Below are 17,453 nucleotides of genomic sequence, written 5' to 3'. Positions count from 1 at the left end.
ACACCTGGTGTTTCAAAACACCCAGAAAATTAACTGGATCTAGCAATCCTGGCTCCCTCCGTGCTTTGTCAGGCTTCTGCAGTCTCAGGCAGGAGAGGATGGAAAGGACCAGGAGGCCAGGCCAGGGCTACCAGGCTCCAGCTGAGCACTGGGCCTTCGGGCTCAGCAGAAACTGATGCTCATTGCACCTGTGCTGGGATTTCAGCAAGCAGCCCCCACCACAGGTCTCCCTGCCAGGGAGCTAAAGCTTTAGCACCCAAGAGGAGGCAGGGCTCAAAGCAGGACAGCTCCTCAGAGCACAGCTCCCTTGCTCCCCTTCCTGCCCAGCCAGGAGTCCCTGCAGGCATCCTGCCCCCAGAGCATGCTGGTTTCCAGGGCGCCTACAGCTCCCTGCCGTAGGCCGTAGCACATGCTCCCCCACCCAAAAAAACAGACGCGCTGTCTGCAACGCATTTATTTATATAAACTCCACATTAAAACCACAGAGAGATCCACACACACAGGGCCCTGCCTACAGCACAGACTCCCAACCCAAACTGGGCTTCTGCAGGGCTCTGGCCACAAAGAGAGCAGTTCCAGCCCCTAGGCGCCTTCCTAATTCCCCGAGCGCAGCACCAGCTGGGAGCAGGACAGCTCCAGCACATCTTAGTGCCCCCACACAGTGGGAGAAAGGTGTCTGGCTTCTCCGAGGTCTGTCACAGAGCACAACTGAGCCTGGCCCTCAAATGCTCTTCAGCAGAGGTGAGAGTGAGGGCCCAGGGCTGACACAGCCACAAAGAAGGCAGGAGGACAAGTTCATCACATCACTGCTGGAGCTGGGGGTTTGTACGCAGCAGCCACTCGATAGTTTCCAGCAGATATGCCATATTGTAGTGCCGAGCAATGTTCTGGAAGACGTTGATGTGCTCCATGAAGATCTGAGGGAGAAGAAAGTAGTGAGGGAGGGCTGCCCAGCACACCCCACCGCACGAGCCAGGGAAGAGGGAAGCTGAAGGGGCAGGAGGGAGAGGACCAGGCCAGGAGAAGCTCTGCAAGCTGACCAGGCAGGACTGGCTGGGCACAAAGCAATGAACAAACAGCCAGAAAGCACAGAGAGGAGAAGCAGCTGTGCCAGAGGGGCCCAAAGGGACAGGCGTTACAGGGCTTTTCCCTGTCCATTACAGGGAAGCTGCTGGCAGGAGGCTGGGCCTGGTGGCATGGTGCAAACATACCTGGGAGGAAATGGTGAGGGCAAAATCTCCAGCACAGCTGCAGTACACAGGCATGTGCGTCTCCTTCACACCATGACACTTCTTGCACACCTGGAGGCAAAGGAGTTTTAGCTGGGACAGGAGATGAGGCTGAGCAGCTCAGTCCTTTGTCAGGGCTCTCTGGGGGCACACCACTGACACAGGGTCAGTGTGTCAAGCCTCAGCCAGCCGGCAAAAGGCTGCGGCCATGCGCTGAGCGGAAGTGCGGAGCGCTGGAGCCAAACCCTCCTCACCATATCCCCACTGCATCCCATCAGCCAGAGGCAAGGCTGGGCTGCTCTGTTCCCAGGGAACCGAGAGCAGCCTCAGCCCTCCTGCTGCAGCAACAAGTTGGTGGCAAGGCACTGTCCCTGGGCAGGCTCCTGCAGTGGGACAGCCCAGTACTCACCAGGTCCTGCAGCATGAAGGCCATCAGCTTCTTCTGCAGCGCTTCCACCAGTGCCATTTCAATGGAATCCGAGTCATACTGTGCCTGGCAGTTGGAGCACACCCAGCCAGGCAGCACTGACCCATCCTAGGGGCAGAGAGAAGGGAGGTGAGCACAAGTCTGATCCTTTCCAAGAGGAAGCAGGGTGCATGCTCAGCCCTGGCAGCCAAACAAGAGCATCCCGAGAGTCCCAAGTGCCAGGAAGGCGTAATCAGTTTCTGGAGGGGATGAAGTATCAGCCAAAGCACCAGCACACCTGAAACTGTCACAGGCAGCTAGGAAAGGGGGTGAGCAGAAAATAACCCTTAAGGGAGGTTGATCACTAGCATGGAACCAAGCAGAGCTGCAAAGCAAAAGGGTTGAGAGAGAGGAAGACAGACAACATGTGAGTGAGTGACAGGCCTAGAGCATAACCATGCTAGGGCCTCTGGTGTCCCCAAGAGGGACATAAAGCATGCAGATAGGGCAAAGCCCTGAGAAAGGAAGGCTGTACCTGGGAGAGGGCAGGGTCCTTGCACAGGTCCAAGTCCCTGCAAAAATTGCAGTTCCTGCAGATGACTTCAGGGAGCACGTAGGAGCGGCAAGGGTCCCGAAACTGGGCTGCTTCGGAGAACTCACCCACCTCAATGAGGCGCAGCAGGTCCCTGCGCAGTTTGTTCACCTGGTTGGTTATATTGGCATCCAGGGACAACACCTACAGGAGAAAGTGCCAGGTGAGCCCACCAGCAGAGAAGAGGAGAGGGTCCTCACAGGGACTCACTCTGACGTGAGTGTGCTAGCAGGGCAAAACAAACTGGTCGTAGAACTGCAGCAGATTCTAGGAGCAAATCTGTGGCAAGTCTGACCCCCGGAGTACAAAGCTTCAAAAAGGTGTCCAGTCCACCCCACTGACCTTGCAGACATATTTGATGAACTCTAGAGCTGGGTTGTTGAGTGGCAAGTAGGAGCCAGGCAGCACTGGGAACATGTCTGAAGGCTCAGTGGCATTACGGGAACCAGCCATCTTCTTCTGGATCTTCTGGGTGATGGTGAAGAAGCTCTGGGTGAGCTCGTTGGCCACATAATCCTGTGAGAAAGTGATCATGCCTAGAGAGAAGGAGCAGAGACAGCACTTGAGCCATATGGAAGCATGTGGGGACAGCAAGGTGGGCAGCTCTCCTTCTGCTGCAGGACTAGCCCAGCAGCGCTGCTCACAGTTGTCCCACGGCTCTTGGCACTCACCAGGCATGGCTCCCATCTCTCCCAGTGCCTCCTGGGACACCTGGCTGGTGGCCCTCCTCTTAATGGGAGTGCTCCCGGGGGCATTGCGCCGCAGCTCCTCCTTCATGCTGTGGTACACAGCCACGATGTAGGCTGGAGAGACATAAGCAAGGCTCCAGATACAGCCCATGAGGGCAGAGTGGCACAAGCACCACTGTGCCTGCCAACTCTCCCATGGCACCAGTGACTAATCAGGAACTAGTGACCTTGACTTCTCTCTGTGAGAGTTCATATTGGAACTGAAACAACCCAAACAATGATATTCACAGACATAGACACGGCTCCCTCTGCACTTCACCCAGCACAGTGCAGTCTTGGACTATAAGGGGCTCTTTGGATCAACATCAGACCCTTCTCAGCAGCACTGAGAGCTTCAAGAAGCTGTGGGGAACGCTGTGTGTATGGCTTGGGCAGCAGCAGGGTGGGGATAGCTCTAGTCACCAGAGGTAACATTCAAAGCAGGGCCAGGTGAGCAGCAGAATGCACTCACCTGACACAATCATAAGAAAGTAGTTCTGGCAGGAGGCAGCCTGGGGGAGGAACTGCACAATGTTCCAGCTATTCTCCAGCAGGTCCTCCACATTTGTCTCTCCATCCTCCTCTTCTTCCTCCCTGTCCTCCTCTTCTTCCTCACTGTCATCACCCAATACTTGACTCTTGCTGGCGTTCTTCTGGAATAGAGCACAACAAGCCATGCCCAGGTTGCCTCCCTTCGGGCTGGTGATGTCACAGCACTTCCCCATACCCAAACCAACAGCTCCCTGCTCAACTCAACCCACAGCACCCCTGTTCCTGAAGGACTGAGCACTTCCCATCTCTTACCTCCCCATAGTGGATGCTAGAATGCACTTTTCCCTTGATACCTCCGTAATTCGCTGGATCCATCCAGAGCAGGAACTCCCAGCAGCGGGAGAAGGAAATAGTCAGAGAGTGAAAGATCTCCTTTGAGTGGATGCTGGAGGGAAGAGACTGCAGTCACACACAATGTTGGCATCTTCCCTAACTAATATCCTTCTCCATGGGAGACAATGAGGAGCAGGTGGTGTTAGCAAAGAGAGGGGTTCACTTCTCACATCCAACCATGCTTCAGAGAATGGACTCAGCACAAAAGGCTGCAGGGCAGTCATCAGCAGCGCTAGGGGCTGCAGAGGAATCATACCCACGCCTATGCTTGTGTCAAGGTGCCTGTCTTAGGAGCCTGGACATCATGGCTGGGATGCTGAGAGTTGGCTAGAGTATGAGTGACTGGGTGGAGTGCAACTGCTCATGTTCTCCTAAAGGTCTCTTCTGGGTTGAATCATGCAGATATTTTTGGAATATTGCCCCATACAGCACAGCTAAGGGACAGATCCCTACTCCAGGTACAATGGTGAGAGAACCAGGTGGCCTTGTCCCTTCAGTCAACATTGTAAGAAATGCAGTGCTGAAGCCCAACAGAAGGCAAAAAATCAGCAACCTCCCTTCATGCCTTGAGCCATGTCTTAGCTCAGCATCCAGGAAACTATCACCAGGCCTGGCTTGCTGAGTGTACCCCTTGGTAGCCAAGTGTGTCCCACCTGTTGATGATGTACTCCATGTAGCCGATAGCATCCTCAATTCGCCGTTTCTTGGTGCACAGGATGATCCGGTTGAAGTTGGCATAAACCACTGAAGAGCCAAGACGCTTGAACTCAGCCACTAATCTACAGGCAGAACACAGGAGCTGGATTCAGTAGACTGGAGGAACTGCTGCTGTTTAGCTGCCATTAAACAGGGAACAGCAAACCACAGGAACACATACAATTCATGGAGGATATACTGCTCCAGCACAGCCAGAAGTCAAATGTGTTGGTGATGACACCTAAGGGAGCTGCAACCACAGCATGGCAGGTACTCCAACAAGAGCTGGACCTACTATGCCTCTGGAGGTCACCAGGCCTTTCCAGAGGCTGTGCCAGAGGTGCTCAGACAGTCTGACTATGGGTATCAATAGCATCCCACTCACGGCTATGTCTGTCTGCTCCACCCACAGGGCATGGCAAACTCCATTCTCACTTACTGCAGGAAAAGCTTCTTCATCATGTTGTGTAGAGTGCGGTGCAATGCCGGGTCGTAGAGCAGTGAGGAAGGAGAGCGAAGCCAGCGATAAAAATGAATCACCTGGTTGTCTGCATAGACATTGTGATACTGTGTGATTTCCTTCACCCAGCTCACCACCATGCTCTTCAGAATCCTGCCAGGGAGCAGAGATGAGCATCACACCAGGCAGATGAGCCCTTCCTCCTTCCAGACAGTGACATGTTTTCATATAACACTAGAGGAAGTGGGAACTCTGCCAAAGCAGAGATGCATGAGCCCTCAGCACATAAGCCACAGGGCAAATATGCGCCTCTATGACCTTGTGGAGATGAAGAAAGGAGAAACCGAAAAGGGCAAGTTCTACAAAAGCATCCCCTCACATCTGCTGGCTGAGCCATCAGGCAGATCTGATCCTCCAGCCTGATGGAGAAGATACCAACAGACAAAGCACAGGTTGGCCTCTGTCCCTCTGCCAAGCCAACTGCCTGTCCCAACCTCAAGAGCTGAATGTATGCTTTAAGGGACCCCACAAGCCACACTGCTGGCAAGAATCTGGAGAGGCTAAAGCCAGCCAGCCAGCAGGGAAAGGAGAGGCAGGACCCTGAGGAGATCAACCAGGACAGAGAACAGATGCTCCACCTCATGCTGACCCTTACAGCCATACCTGAAAGTGTTGGAGCAGAGGGCAGTCTCATCATAGCTGGCTGGGATGTTGGCAGCTTGGTTCCCTGTCACCATGTCTTCTAGAGATGCCTGCTGGATCACATCAAAACTGATGCTCATGCTGGAACCTCCTTCCATGTCATTGATGTGATGGGACTGCAACACTGTGTTTACAGCCAGGCTCTGGATATCCAGCTCCAGACACACTAAGAACAAACACAACTTGTTAACAGGCAAGCAGGGCAGAGAGCCAACAAGGACACCATCCCCACTCCAGGTATGATGAATGCACCCACTTGTTAGAAGTACTTTTCACAAGTTCTAAGAGCTATTTATAGGCATTGTTTTATCTACTGGGTGTGCAACACTAAGATATTTACATCAGGAAACGGTGAAAGTCTACACAGTACCGCAGTGGTGCGGGAAACCGTGTTGCTCCCCAGACTGCCAACCACTTTGTTTTACAGGCTTCAAAGGACGCATTTTGCACATGGCCAGACCTCACCCAGTATGGCAGTGATGCCAGTGATGTATGGGTGCTGCATTCACTGCACGCTAAACAGTATAGTGCCTTCCAACAAAACTTGGACCTACTACCCCTCCAGGTTTTTCTGGAAACTGCAGCAGAGGTGTTCAGAAGAACTATCAGTCAGCTTGTTTTGCCTCTTAGAAAGACTCATCCTAGGGACTCCAGGGGTGACAGTTTGAGCTATTCTATCCTTGGGCCATTTTGTCTTCATACCACAGGTGCTCTTCTGAGTGCTGCTATGAGAGGCCACAAGCTGGTAAAGAATCTGTATTTAGACGTCTACACACATTTTCCTATTGCATACAGGACCTTTCCTCCCCAGGAGATGCCAGTTGCATGCATCCTGTCCAGGTCACTGCTCAACTGCTGAAGCTGTCAGCAACTGCAGTCAGTGCAGAGCTGCTCAAATACTCTTCTGCCAATGCATCCATCCCTCTCCCGTGCTCATGGAAGAGCACTTTGCTCTGCTCCCACTCAGTGCTATCCTACCTGTGGAGTAGCAGCCAGGGTTGTTTATCTCCACTGAGGCTCTCTCATCAAACTCCATGACTAGACGGTTGTCATCAGCCTCCTTACCCCCCAGGTCTGGGCGGGCTGTGGGTGAGAGCCACAGCAAATGGTTGTGGCGACGGAGGTGGCGGGAGAAAAACAGGTCAGAGCCAAAGGTGGAGATGTCATCAGGGAGATTCCCAATGGGGATGTGGTAATACCTGGGGGAAGGAAAGATGTACAGTCATCAGGGGTAAATATATCAATAGAAGAGCTGTACCAGTGTCATATTTACTTGTTCCAACAAGGGCAAAAGCACAGAAGGTGACAGCATCTGGCCTCATCTTGGCCTCAGGCTCCTGCAGTTTCCCTTTTCCACCCAACTAGGAACACAGCAACCTCCTGAGGGGAACGTGGCCACCACAGGTACCTGCTCATCTCAAAAGCCTGGGATAGGCATGTGTCCAAGTTGAGGTAGTGGCGGATCATGCGGCGGGCTGCATGGCGCTGCCAGTCCAGGACCGAATAGCTGATGTCATCTATTACTCGGACAGGGACCAAGGGGAACTCCTCAATGATGGGAATCCCACTTGCCAGTCGTTTCAGGTCCCAGTTAGACTGCACAGCAACAAGGGTGGGGCCCCGGCGCTCATCCTACACAAAGGAGGAGAGGACATGTCCTGGTGCATCCCTCCAGCTGGCATCTCCACTCAGCAGGAAACCAGCAGTGTGAATGAGTGGTCATATGCCCCATTCCTGTAGTGGTTCCCAGTGACCCACACAGTAGGGGCAGCATAGTCTGGGTCTCTTGAAGCAACTACCGCTGAATAACCAGCTCCACAGTTGAGAACTGGGGTGTGGGGGTATGATCTAGCCGCACTGCACTATGCAAGCTCACCCCAGGCAAGCCAGAGCCCTCAGGCAACATCCATTTTTACCCTTGAACCTTGGGCCAGCAGCTATGTGCAGACAGCTACGTGTAGATGCTGTTTGAACTGCTGGACCAATGCCTTCCACACAGTATTTTCCCCCTCCCACATGCCTCCACTGACAAAGTCCCAGTGGGGACCTTCCTCATGCTCTCAGCTCATACCTTGTAGCCCAGCAGCAGCCTCTGGATGGCTCTGCAGACTGTCTTGAGGTCGGTCTCAGCACGCACTTCAAAGGTGTGCTTGTCTGGAGGCAGTAGTTCTTCGCCCACCTTTTCCAGCAGAGCACTGCGCTCTGACGAGTACATGTTGGTGAGGTTTGGCATCTGGTTGCTGCGCACCTGTACCAAATGCAGACCTGATCAGAAGGGACAGGGTTGAAAAGAGACAGGCCCCAGATTGCAAATTCCAAGGAAGCTCTTCCCTCTACACATCACTATGCTTCACGTGAGTGAGTTGAGGAACAGACCTGCCTGCCACGCACCAAAACCTTCTGAGAATCCCTGCTGCAGAGCAGTACAGAGATCTGTGTCTGTGCAAAGAAACCCCTCAGCTCCAAACTATTGCCTGGTCCCCTTAAGGTCCCTCCCAAACCTTTAAGCCCTACTCTTACCGTGTCCAGTACTAACACTGCAGCTTTGCGCTGAGAGGGGATGAAAAGGCCGAAGAGTGCCTTGCTGCCCTGGGAGCTGTGGTAGAGGTACATGTGGCGAATACTTCCTAGGGACACAGAGCAAACATGCAGCATCAATAGTATCTTCAAGGTATTTGGTCCTGGGCACACTGACAAGCCTTCTCTTCGGGTGCCTTACCTGGCTCCAGGTAAGTAAACTGAGCCAGCGAGCGCATCTCCAGGTGCTCAATGTCAAAAGTTTCAGCCTCTCGCCCTGTGAGGTGTCTGACAAGCTGCCTGCTGACCATGCACACACAGCCTAGGTGGATCAGGGCTCGGAGCAGTAACGGCACCTGTAGTGATGGAGACACTGATGTAAGCCTCTGTGAAACTCCTCAGTGGTTTCAGACCTAGAACAGCCTGACCTAAAAAACACAGGTTGGATACATCTGAGATGCCTAAGGCATGCATTTGGCACTATCACTCTTGCAGGTGTTGAGACTCAAGGGATAGAGAACTTAAGAACAAGCATGAAAAATCAGAACACTTATCCAGGGCACTAGCCCAAAATCCCATCACCAAAGGCAGCAGCATACACTTAGACAGGAGGGTACATGGAGTGATATTTGGGCAATCTCAGAGCTCTCTATCAGTGGTTTGGCACACCCTTGAGACAATGGTTTCATGTGAACCACCAGGTAATTGTCACAGTGGAAAATCCTCCACAGATTCACCCAATCTGTTTTATCAATCCTGTAGCAATAAATCCCACTGTTTTATGAGAAGCCTGCTCCTGAATGACTTACTGTGGGACCTAGTCCCAGCATTGTAAGAAACAATGAATCTGCATTGCCTAATCACCCTCCTCACATGCCATTTCTGATTTTATAGATCTCTAGTATATCACATTTTCAGCTCTCTCTCTAGCAAGCCAAAGTGTTTCTATGTCTCTAAGGCCCACCTTTGCAAGGAAGCTGCTCCATCCCTCATGTTAGTTCTGTTATATTATTTCAGAGATGGTGCTCAGAATTGCACCGCAGATTTTTACAAACCAGAATGTTCTCTTCTCTTTTTCTAAGAATTCCTGTCATTCCCTTTACTTTCTCTAACTGCCACTGAACAGCAAACTCCCAAGTACATCTCCCAAAGGCCCCCAAGATTTTCTTTCTGAGTAGTCATAGCTAAATTAAGGCTCTGTGCTATAGCTGTAGTTAGAGCTCCCTTCTCCCTCCATGTGCACTACACTTTGATGACTACCATCTAGTCGTGGTGACCACCTACTTGGCATTCTATTTACTGTTCTCAAACTTCTTCTATTAACAGTTCAACCTTGGATAGCTCTTCATATCTGTACCCTGTAAAGACAGGTTGCATGAACTCCTCCACAGTAAAACCACTAGCCCAAAGAGTCTCCATAACTCTTCTTACATAACTCTTCTGTGTTTTTTTTTTTTCCTCTTGAACATCTATCAGCCCCAGTGAAACTTTTAAAGAACAGTGATTTTTAAACACATCAGAAACAGAACATTTTATGCCTTTACCAAGTTGCTCTTCAATCTTCCTTGCCCCATCGGATAAGTTTCACTTGCAGAATTTGCATTCCTTCCTATCTCCCTCATTTGGACATGATTTCCAGTTTTGAAAGATTTTTTTTTTTTTCCCTCATCTGACCAGCTCCTCTAACCATTCCAGCTGTGTGTGGTCTTTCACATTTGATCTTGGCCCAAGTGCCTTATTTTATCTATATCATTCTGTCAGGACTTGGTTTACAGAATCACAGAATTGCTGAGGTTGGAAGGGACCTCTGGAGATCTGCACAGAGCAGAGATAACTGGTGCAGGTTGCTCAGGGCCATGCCTACCTGGGTTTTGAATATCTCCAATGACTGAGACTACACAACCTCTCCGGGCAACCTGTTCCTGTGTTTGATCACCCTCACTCTTAAGAACAATTTTTTTTTAATTTTTTTTTTTATGATTAAATGGAATTTTCTGTATTTCAGTCTGTGCCCATTCTCTCTCATCCTGTCACTAGACACCACTGAGAAGAGTCTGGCTCTGTCTTCTTTAGTCTCCCCCCATCATCAGACATTTATGCATGCTGATAAGATCCCCCCTGAGCCTTCTCCTCTCGAGGCTAAACAATCCTGGCTCTCTCAGGCTCTCCTTGTATGACAGATGCTCCAATCATTTAATCATCTTGCTTATTTTTATATTTATCCTAATATGGCATCTTTAAAATGTCACTATTTACCTTGCTTAACCTTAGTTGCTAATTTTAATATTCTCCAAGGTAGCTTCTTCTTATATTATGTAATTCCACTTATTAAACATTATGTGATAATGGAGAGATCTAAGGTTTGCTCCTGGAAGATCTCTGAGATCTGAAGATATGAAGAATTCGTACACATTCATTTCAGACTTTTAGCATTAGAAGCAGTAGTACATTTAGTCTTGTTCTCAATGCTTTTGTATGTGTACTACTGAACTAGAACATTTTTTACATTCTTCTTCGCTCTTTCTGAACTTTAAGAAGTTGTATCCTATTCTTCTTTCTGGAACACAGAGCTTTTATAACTGCACTTTAGAAGATGGGGCACACTGGCCTATGAACTATGCCACATGTTGGGGTTTTCCCCATCTTTACTCTAAAGAACTCCCATACCTTTGCAGTTTAATTGCTAGGAGGATGGTTCTGGTTTGGTTTAGATGAAGCCCACTCTTCCTGCTCAAGTGTCTTCTTTTCCTAAAGTTTCCTAATTCCAAATAAACCTAAACCTCTTTCCCTAACATGTTGCAAACCAAACAAGCACTGATATTCTGCATCTCTGCTCATACGAAACTGGGCATATTCCTGAGAAAGCTACTGTGGAGGGTCTTTCATTTTAGTATCTTACCAAGTTGTTTAATTTTGAGTTTCAGTACCTCTTCCTGTGCCACTGGTACACAGACCAGTCAGCTACAACTCAGCGCTCCTTAAAGAATGAGGAGGGAAAACGAGCACCTGGAAGGGTTACCTGAGTCTCATACACTCCCTCAATGTCTGGAGCAGACAGGTCTGCATTGATTTCATTGATGTGCTCTTGGTACATGTCTTCAGGGACCGAGTATTCGTAGAGATTGTAAACTAAGTTTGAGCGGGGCAAGATCCTGTTCACCTGCCAAGGAAACAGACACACTTAGCAGGGCACCTTGCTTCAGGCTGTGCTCCTCCCAAGAGTGGGGGAATCTCATAGGGCTGCAAGGAGTCGTAGTTTGAGCCAGCCCTACATTCCCTGAAACGTGCTGATCCAGGAGGTAATCCAGCTGCCAGTGCTGGTCATTCCTAAGGCAGTTAGGGGGATTTATGTTTTGTCCATATTGCAAATTCCAGTAACTGTCAACCTGGAACTAGCAGCAGGGACAAGGGACTGCATTAAGGTGTATTGGCAGGGCTGGACAGTGAGGTCCTGTGAAGCAGACTGTCCATAATATCTGCCTGCAGTGGCCAAAGCGACTTATATAAATCCAAACAGCTTCTTCCCCTTGTAGAAGCAGCAGGGCCGAAAACATGACCCCCACCTTCCTGTAGACAGCTCCCTCCTCTGGTTTCGCAATGCGCTGATTGACATAGAACACCCTTGGGATGCTCAGCTTGATGCAGTGCAGGTCGCTTCCAATCACTGCCCACAGCCTGAACAGGCCAGGCTGGCTGGTCTCAGCAATCTGCAGGACAGAGGGATTTAAATTAACTTTGGTGGAGAAATGCAACCCATTCTTAGCTCTTACATACAGGCCATGGAGCACTTCTTGGATCTTCAAAGGCTGTACTACCTATGGCCTTGCTCCCAAAATAAGGAACAATTGGTGACCACAAAGACAGCAGTGGACCCAAAGATTCATTGCTCTCAGCTCTGGCATCTCCACATCCTGCTATTGCCCCAGAGGCACCATGGAGAAAATTCTCCTGTCAGAGGAAAGAGCATGAATGAAGACAGCTCTGACCGATCTGCAGGTAGCACATTGCTTCTGAAGGGAAGGGAAGAGCGCACCTGGTATGGGTCCAAACACATCTCTCTCAGCCTTGGGCTAACATTAGCCAGCAAATTCATGCTGTTGCCTGGCTTTAGCCAAACCATTTGGACATGCTGGATTAGCTGTCCCATCTCAAGCTCATGGTTACACACACAGTCAAAGGCTGCATGTGACCCTAAACCAAACAAGACCTTTCTGGAAGATAAGAAGTGTGACAACAAGGGGCTGGGTCTCAGATAGCAGAGGCAACCAAGTGTAACAAGGATTTAAGAAAATGCTTGGATTGTACCATCCCCAACCTCTTCATGCCTGCATTGACTAACTCTAGGATTGAATGAACACTGTTGCCTGGATCCTGAGCTGGGCTTGCCCCACATAGGGTCTACACAGAAGTCCCAGATTTGCAGTCAAGCATAATCATTTGAGGACTTCATTTCCATATAAAGCCCCTCTGAGCCTGAGGCTATGCAGTCCTACATGATCTTCCAGAAGGTAGAACTAAAGTATGACTGAGGTTAGCTGTCCCTGAAGTTCAGCGTTTGACCATAGATATTGCAAACCCAAGGCGTAGGACCCTGAGCTGTCCTCTGTGATAGACAAAGAGTGGGCCTGTCCTGCTGCCTGGTACCTGCACAATCTGCCAGGGCAAGTCCAGGATGCTGCGTGCCGTCCTGCGCAGGTAGCTGCTCAGCCCTTTGGAGAGGGTATCACGGATCACGCCCCCACCTGTCACCACCCCACCATCCTCCAGGCGCCGCTTCTTCCGACGCTCCTGGCGCTGCCGAGCCTGCAGTTCCCATTTCTTCTTGTGGTAGCGCAGCCAAACCAGTTGCTCTTCCTGATCAGAGAGAGAGAGAGAGAGAGAGAGAGAGAGAGAGAGAGTGTGTATGTGAGCAGGAGCCACAGAAATTAGCACACATTTCCCATACATGAACATCAAGCACCATTAAGCCAAGCCCTTCCACCTCCAGTTCCTGATCATGTTACTGTCATAGCTGTGAAGCTGCCATTGGCCCCATTTTCTCTGTTAGTGGGACTCTCCCAGTAATATTTCCTTTTGTAGCTTTGAGCCATGGAAGCACAGAGGGTTTCAATAGACACGCAGCTTGCTACACCCTATATCCCTAGCTGGCTAGGCAGATGATCACACTCCTAGGATGTTTCCTGGCTTCCTCCTGCCCAGCCTGCTTTGATTACCTTAGTAGTGCCCATGGCGGGAGGTGGGCCCAGGATCTCTCGCCAGGACTGGGATAGTTCCAGGTACTGGGACATCTGTTGGCTTTCCTCTGCCATAGGGACCCGCTTCCGTTTATTTGCAACCGGAACCAATGGCTGAAGGGTCTTGGCAGCCCCAAAATCCTCTATGTCACCAATCTGGGAGCTAGATGTTCCCTCCTGGGGCTGGTTAGCAATGACCTGAGAGAAATGACAGCAGGAAGATTTGGGTGCTGATGCCACAGTACTAGGAAGAGACGCTCATGTCTGCATCTGCACAGCCGGCTCCTTTTTCTCACTCTTATTACCTGTCTCTTGCCTTCAGAAGTGAAGAGCTCATTGATTTTTTTTTGTTTGTACACATCATTCTTCTCCAGGAGTTTCTTGTGCAGCCAGTCAGGGTGCCGAACCCGTGGGACTGGGTTCTTTACCTGGAGGACATTGCCAAATCACACATAAAGAGTCCCCAAAGCCAATGCCCTCTGCCTTTCCTCCCACCACCATGGACCTGCAGACCTCCTGTCCTCCCCCATTCCCATACCTGCTGCAGTGCTGCAGGAATAGTGATGATTTTTTGGATGGTGCTGCCTAGTCGCTCAATGTAGTAGTCCCAGTCCAGAATCTGTGCAAGAGGCAGAACAGTAGATAGTGAAGGAAATGGAGTAGAAGGGTGCTGCTTTGGGCTTTGCCAGGAGATGCAGGGACAAGCATTTCCCCAGGGACTCTCCACAGCACTCCACTTTGTGAGAACAAGTAACTGCTGCCCACATAGTGCCTCCAAAGGGAGGAGCTGTGGGCTAGTACTGGAGAGTCAAAGGCTCTGCTGCTCCACAGAGATGTTCAACTCACTGCTCGGATGTTGAAGTCCTGCAGTGAGGGGCTCTTCAGCCATTTCCGGAGGTAATGTTTCCGTACACTGGGCTCTGCTTGGAAGATGGCAAGTGGGATGGCCCTGGAGAAGAGAGGGAAGCACCAACCAGGAGCAAGGTCACTAACAGCACAGAACCCCATCTTCCCAGCCTACAGACACCTCTCTGGGCTTCTCCTCTCATCCCTCTGCTATGCCAGCAGGCAGTTGCACAGCATTACTCATCACTACAGTCTCATTTATGGTCTGAGCCAGTACACAGGCAATCACTTGGTCATGCAACATCAATTCACCCTGACGTTCCCTTCATACCCTGCCAAAAGTCCTGGATCCTCAAGACAGAATTACCTCTCTGTGACTGGAGAACCTTCGGGTTTCTTAGAAATGATGAACCGGCAGCTTAGCCCTGCATCCTTCACCATCTGGTCTCCCAAGAATTCTGCCAGACGCTTGGCAGTGCTGATGGAGGTGGATTTCTGCTCCCCGTAGTCCTCCAGTTTGCGAGACATGGAACGGTTCTCTGAGATCAGCTCAAACAGCTCTGAATCAGGCATGTTGGCAGCCTGAAAGAAGGGGGAAGGAAAAAAAACCCCACTATCAGGAACCTAATGATCAAACCTCGCTGCTATTATATACAGGGAACATCTAAGCCAATTGATATGGCTGTCTTTATGAGGAGTTTGTGAACAAGTCTCTGTTCCAGTTGCCAACATGACCTATGGAATATAGAGATCACAGACATGAGGCCTGCATCAGAGTTTGTGCTGTGAATGCAATAGTTTGTATTGTGCACCTGGTACTACATAGTTGGGCTCACCAAGACTGTCATACAGTGTCATTTCAAAGTGGAAGTGCTCCCAAGGAACTTCCAGGTGGGGCAGTCTCTCCTGCTCTTGGTCTCTCCTGCTCCCCAGTTTCTGAAGCTCCGTTTTCTGGCCTTGTCTCTGCTCTTGCCGGTTATTTTAAAGCTAATCTCTCTGGGGCCCTCAGAAAACACTCTGCAGGCAAGTGGTTCCGCCATCCTCTGCCTCAGTGAATGGCTTCAGTGCAAGTCCTTGGGGGAGGAGGGCCACCAGACTACCTCTGTAAAAGAGGTGACTGGAGGACAATGCTTATCCACAGTTAAGCAGTAACAGCTGGAAAAAGTGCTGTAAGAACAGGCCAATGGAAGAGCTCTTGCACTAAAAGACTGTAAATAGCAGCTGTAGAGAATCAAAGAGGCAGAAATTAGATGGAAACAGCCAGAGGCACAATGGACCATTCGTTCTCTGCAGACAAAGTCCACCCTCCCCATAGTCTCAGACTAGCTTTGACATTTCTTCTCTGGCCCCAACTGGGGAGCACAGACATGCAGGGGATGCATATCCTGCAAACCCTACACTCACCTTGCTGTACAGCACATCCAACCAGTAATCAGCCACCTTGGCTACAGAAGCATAGACCTCCTCCAGTGTGGTGCCTTTCAGAAAGGCCTCAAATACAGAAGACTGGAATATCTTCACCAGCTGCAGCTCTCCCCGTCGCTTCACCTCAAATCCCTTCAGTTCAGCCAAGGACCCATCTTCGTTGAATACTGCATACCTAGGATATACAGCTTGTGCAAAATCTGGCCTATGCCAAGGAACACATCTCCCAGGATGTTGCTCTAGAGGTCTGTGAACTTCTGAGAGATGGAAAGACAGGGACTGGTGAATTTAAAGAGAAGAGATAGAATATGACCAATATTAAAAGTCATCAGAAAGTCAAAGTTTGCCTGTGTGTCTCAGAACCAAACAGGGAGACCATGACTGATCAGAACGTAGGAGAAATGTTGTTTTACTGTTATCTTCTGAAACTTACTGTCATAGTGTGTCAACCGAGGCAAGGGCATAGCTGGATTCAAAGATAGATCTGATGCAAGGAACTTGTAATTTAAAGACAGCACTATCTGAGTGGTACGCAGCAACAAGCAAACCAAACATGCTGCCAGCTCCAGAGGCAAGGACCAGCATGCCCCACATGTAGTAAGGGAAAAGGACCCTCAATCCCTTATCTGGTGAAAGGGATAATATTTCAAGCTTTGAACTCTTACCTTTTCTTCAGCTTCTTGCCCTCCTCCTTGGAGGCTGGGAGTATCATGGCTAGGTATGGCCCATCCACTTCAAAAAAGATGCTGTTCTCCGAGCGTGTGACATAGGTGAGAGAGGCTGGGTCCTCCAGCTCCTGGTACTGATCATTTGTGAAGCCTTCCTGCAGGCACAGCCCCAAGAGAACAGCTTCACTCAACAGCTGGGCTGATTATATCAGGAGATATCCCCCAGACACATCCTGTCTGAAGGGATCACTGAGGGCCTCTGTTCCTTCTGGATGATGGGAAAGATCAGTCCCTGCTCTCCTGAGGGAACATACTTTATTCTCCACTAAGATAGGATAAGTCATCCTGATTCCTTGGGACCAAACTCCTCTTTGGAAAGCTACAGAACAATTTAGCAGGTAGAACTCAACAACCAAACATCTGACCTGAAGAAAAATGCAGGAGACCCTAAAGTCACTTCTCTTGGCTTGTAGCCAAAAATGTCTGAGAAAGCAGAGGATGGGATCTTGCTCTTGTCTTGACTCCTACTGCTTCTGGCAGCCTGCGTAGATAAGCACACACCAACCCTGGTCTCTTACATGGTACCCTCTCTGCTGTATCAGAGTCTCTCCTTCCACTCAAATGCCGGTTTGAGCCAAGGGCTGTGCATGGCAGAGAACAGCTGTGTAGCAAGCAAAGTTGTCAGCCCCAACATCCTGCTCATTACACAGGGGACCAGAGACAGAAGAGAGGCCATCCTCTGGGCTAAAGCCAACTCCCAGAACAGAGATGCATACTCCACTGCCAGTAGAGCTACTCCATTCCCAAGAACTGCCTGACTGGCTTGCAGGCCTACAGAAGAGCAAAACACTTTCTTCCCTTGTCACTCTTCTATTTTTTACCAAACTATAGAGCCGGCCTGTACGGGTGCAAGACTCACCTTCACGAGGATGTTCAGCATGGCACCTGGGTAGGAAATTGTCACCTTGGGCTTCTTTGCATTGGTTGACTTGATGACAAAGTTTTCTGGGAAGCTGTTAGGAAGGACACACCAAATCCCATCTGTATCCAGTTCCAGAGGTCTCC

The 17,453-nt window shown here is 50.1% G+C and overlaps 1 protein-coding gene across 1 annotated transcript in view; it reads right to left on the bottom strand.

The window, feature by feature from the left end:
• Positions 1 to 438: 438 nt before the first annotated feature.
• POLE (DNA polymerase epsilon, catalytic subunit) overlaps positions 439 to 17,453 on the bottom strand; it is a 31,140-nt gene continuing 14,125 nt past the window's right edge. Inside the window, exons 23-49 of the mRNA XM_067306809.1 lie at positions 17,308 to 17,452; positions 16,386 to 16,543; positions 15,700 to 15,895; positions 14,663 to 14,877; positions 14,296 to 14,398; positions 13,988 to 14,068; positions 13,755 to 13,877; positions 13,429 to 13,647; positions 12,860 to 13,069; positions 11,779 to 11,922; positions 11,235 to 11,375; positions 8,418 to 8,571; positions 8,219 to 8,325; positions 7,770 to 7,946; positions 7,107 to 7,330; positions 6,677 to 6,897; positions 5,660 to 5,864; positions 4,976 to 5,149; positions 4,494 to 4,619; positions 3,760 to 3,892; positions 3,428 to 3,608; positions 2,899 to 3,030; positions 2,570 to 2,763; positions 2,171 to 2,371; positions 1,639 to 1,764; positions 1,212 to 1,301; positions 439 to 917 (exon numbers count right to left, since the gene is read on the bottom strand). Of these exons, the coding sequence (XP_067162910.1) occupies positions 804 to 917; positions 1,212 to 1,301; positions 1,639 to 1,764; positions 2,171 to 2,371; positions 2,570 to 2,763; positions 2,899 to 3,030; positions 3,428 to 3,608; positions 3,760 to 3,892; positions 4,494 to 4,619; positions 4,976 to 5,149; positions 5,660 to 5,864; positions 6,677 to 6,897; positions 7,107 to 7,330; positions 7,770 to 7,946; positions 8,219 to 8,325; positions 8,418 to 8,571; positions 11,235 to 11,375; positions 11,779 to 11,922; positions 12,860 to 13,069; positions 13,429 to 13,647; positions 13,755 to 13,877; positions 13,988 to 14,068; positions 14,296 to 14,398; positions 14,663 to 14,877; positions 15,700 to 15,895; positions 16,386 to 16,543; positions 17,308 to 17,452 (4,294 nt within the window). The 3' untranslated portion in view covers positions 439 to 803. The remainder of the gene's footprint in view (positions 918 to 1,211; positions 1,302 to 1,638; positions 1,765 to 2,170; positions 2,372 to 2,569; positions 2,764 to 2,898; positions 3,031 to 3,427; positions 3,609 to 3,759; positions 3,893 to 4,493; positions 4,620 to 4,975; positions 5,150 to 5,659; positions 5,865 to 6,676; positions 6,898 to 7,106; positions 7,331 to 7,769; positions 7,947 to 8,218; positions 8,326 to 8,417; positions 8,572 to 11,234; positions 11,376 to 11,778; positions 11,923 to 12,859; positions 13,070 to 13,428; positions 13,648 to 13,754; positions 13,878 to 13,987; positions 14,069 to 14,295; positions 14,399 to 14,662; positions 14,878 to 15,699; positions 15,896 to 16,385; positions 16,544 to 17,307; position 17,453) is intronic.

This window comes from Apteryx mantelli, chromosome 17 (genome assembly GCF_036417845.1).
Source record: "Apteryx mantelli isolate bAptMan1 chromosome 17, bAptMan1.hap1, whole genome shotgun sequence".
NCBI lineage: Eukaryota > Metazoa > Chordata > Aves > Apterygiformes > Apterygidae > Apteryx > Apteryx mantelli.
This window is presented reverse-complemented; position numbering and strand designations above follow the sequence as displayed.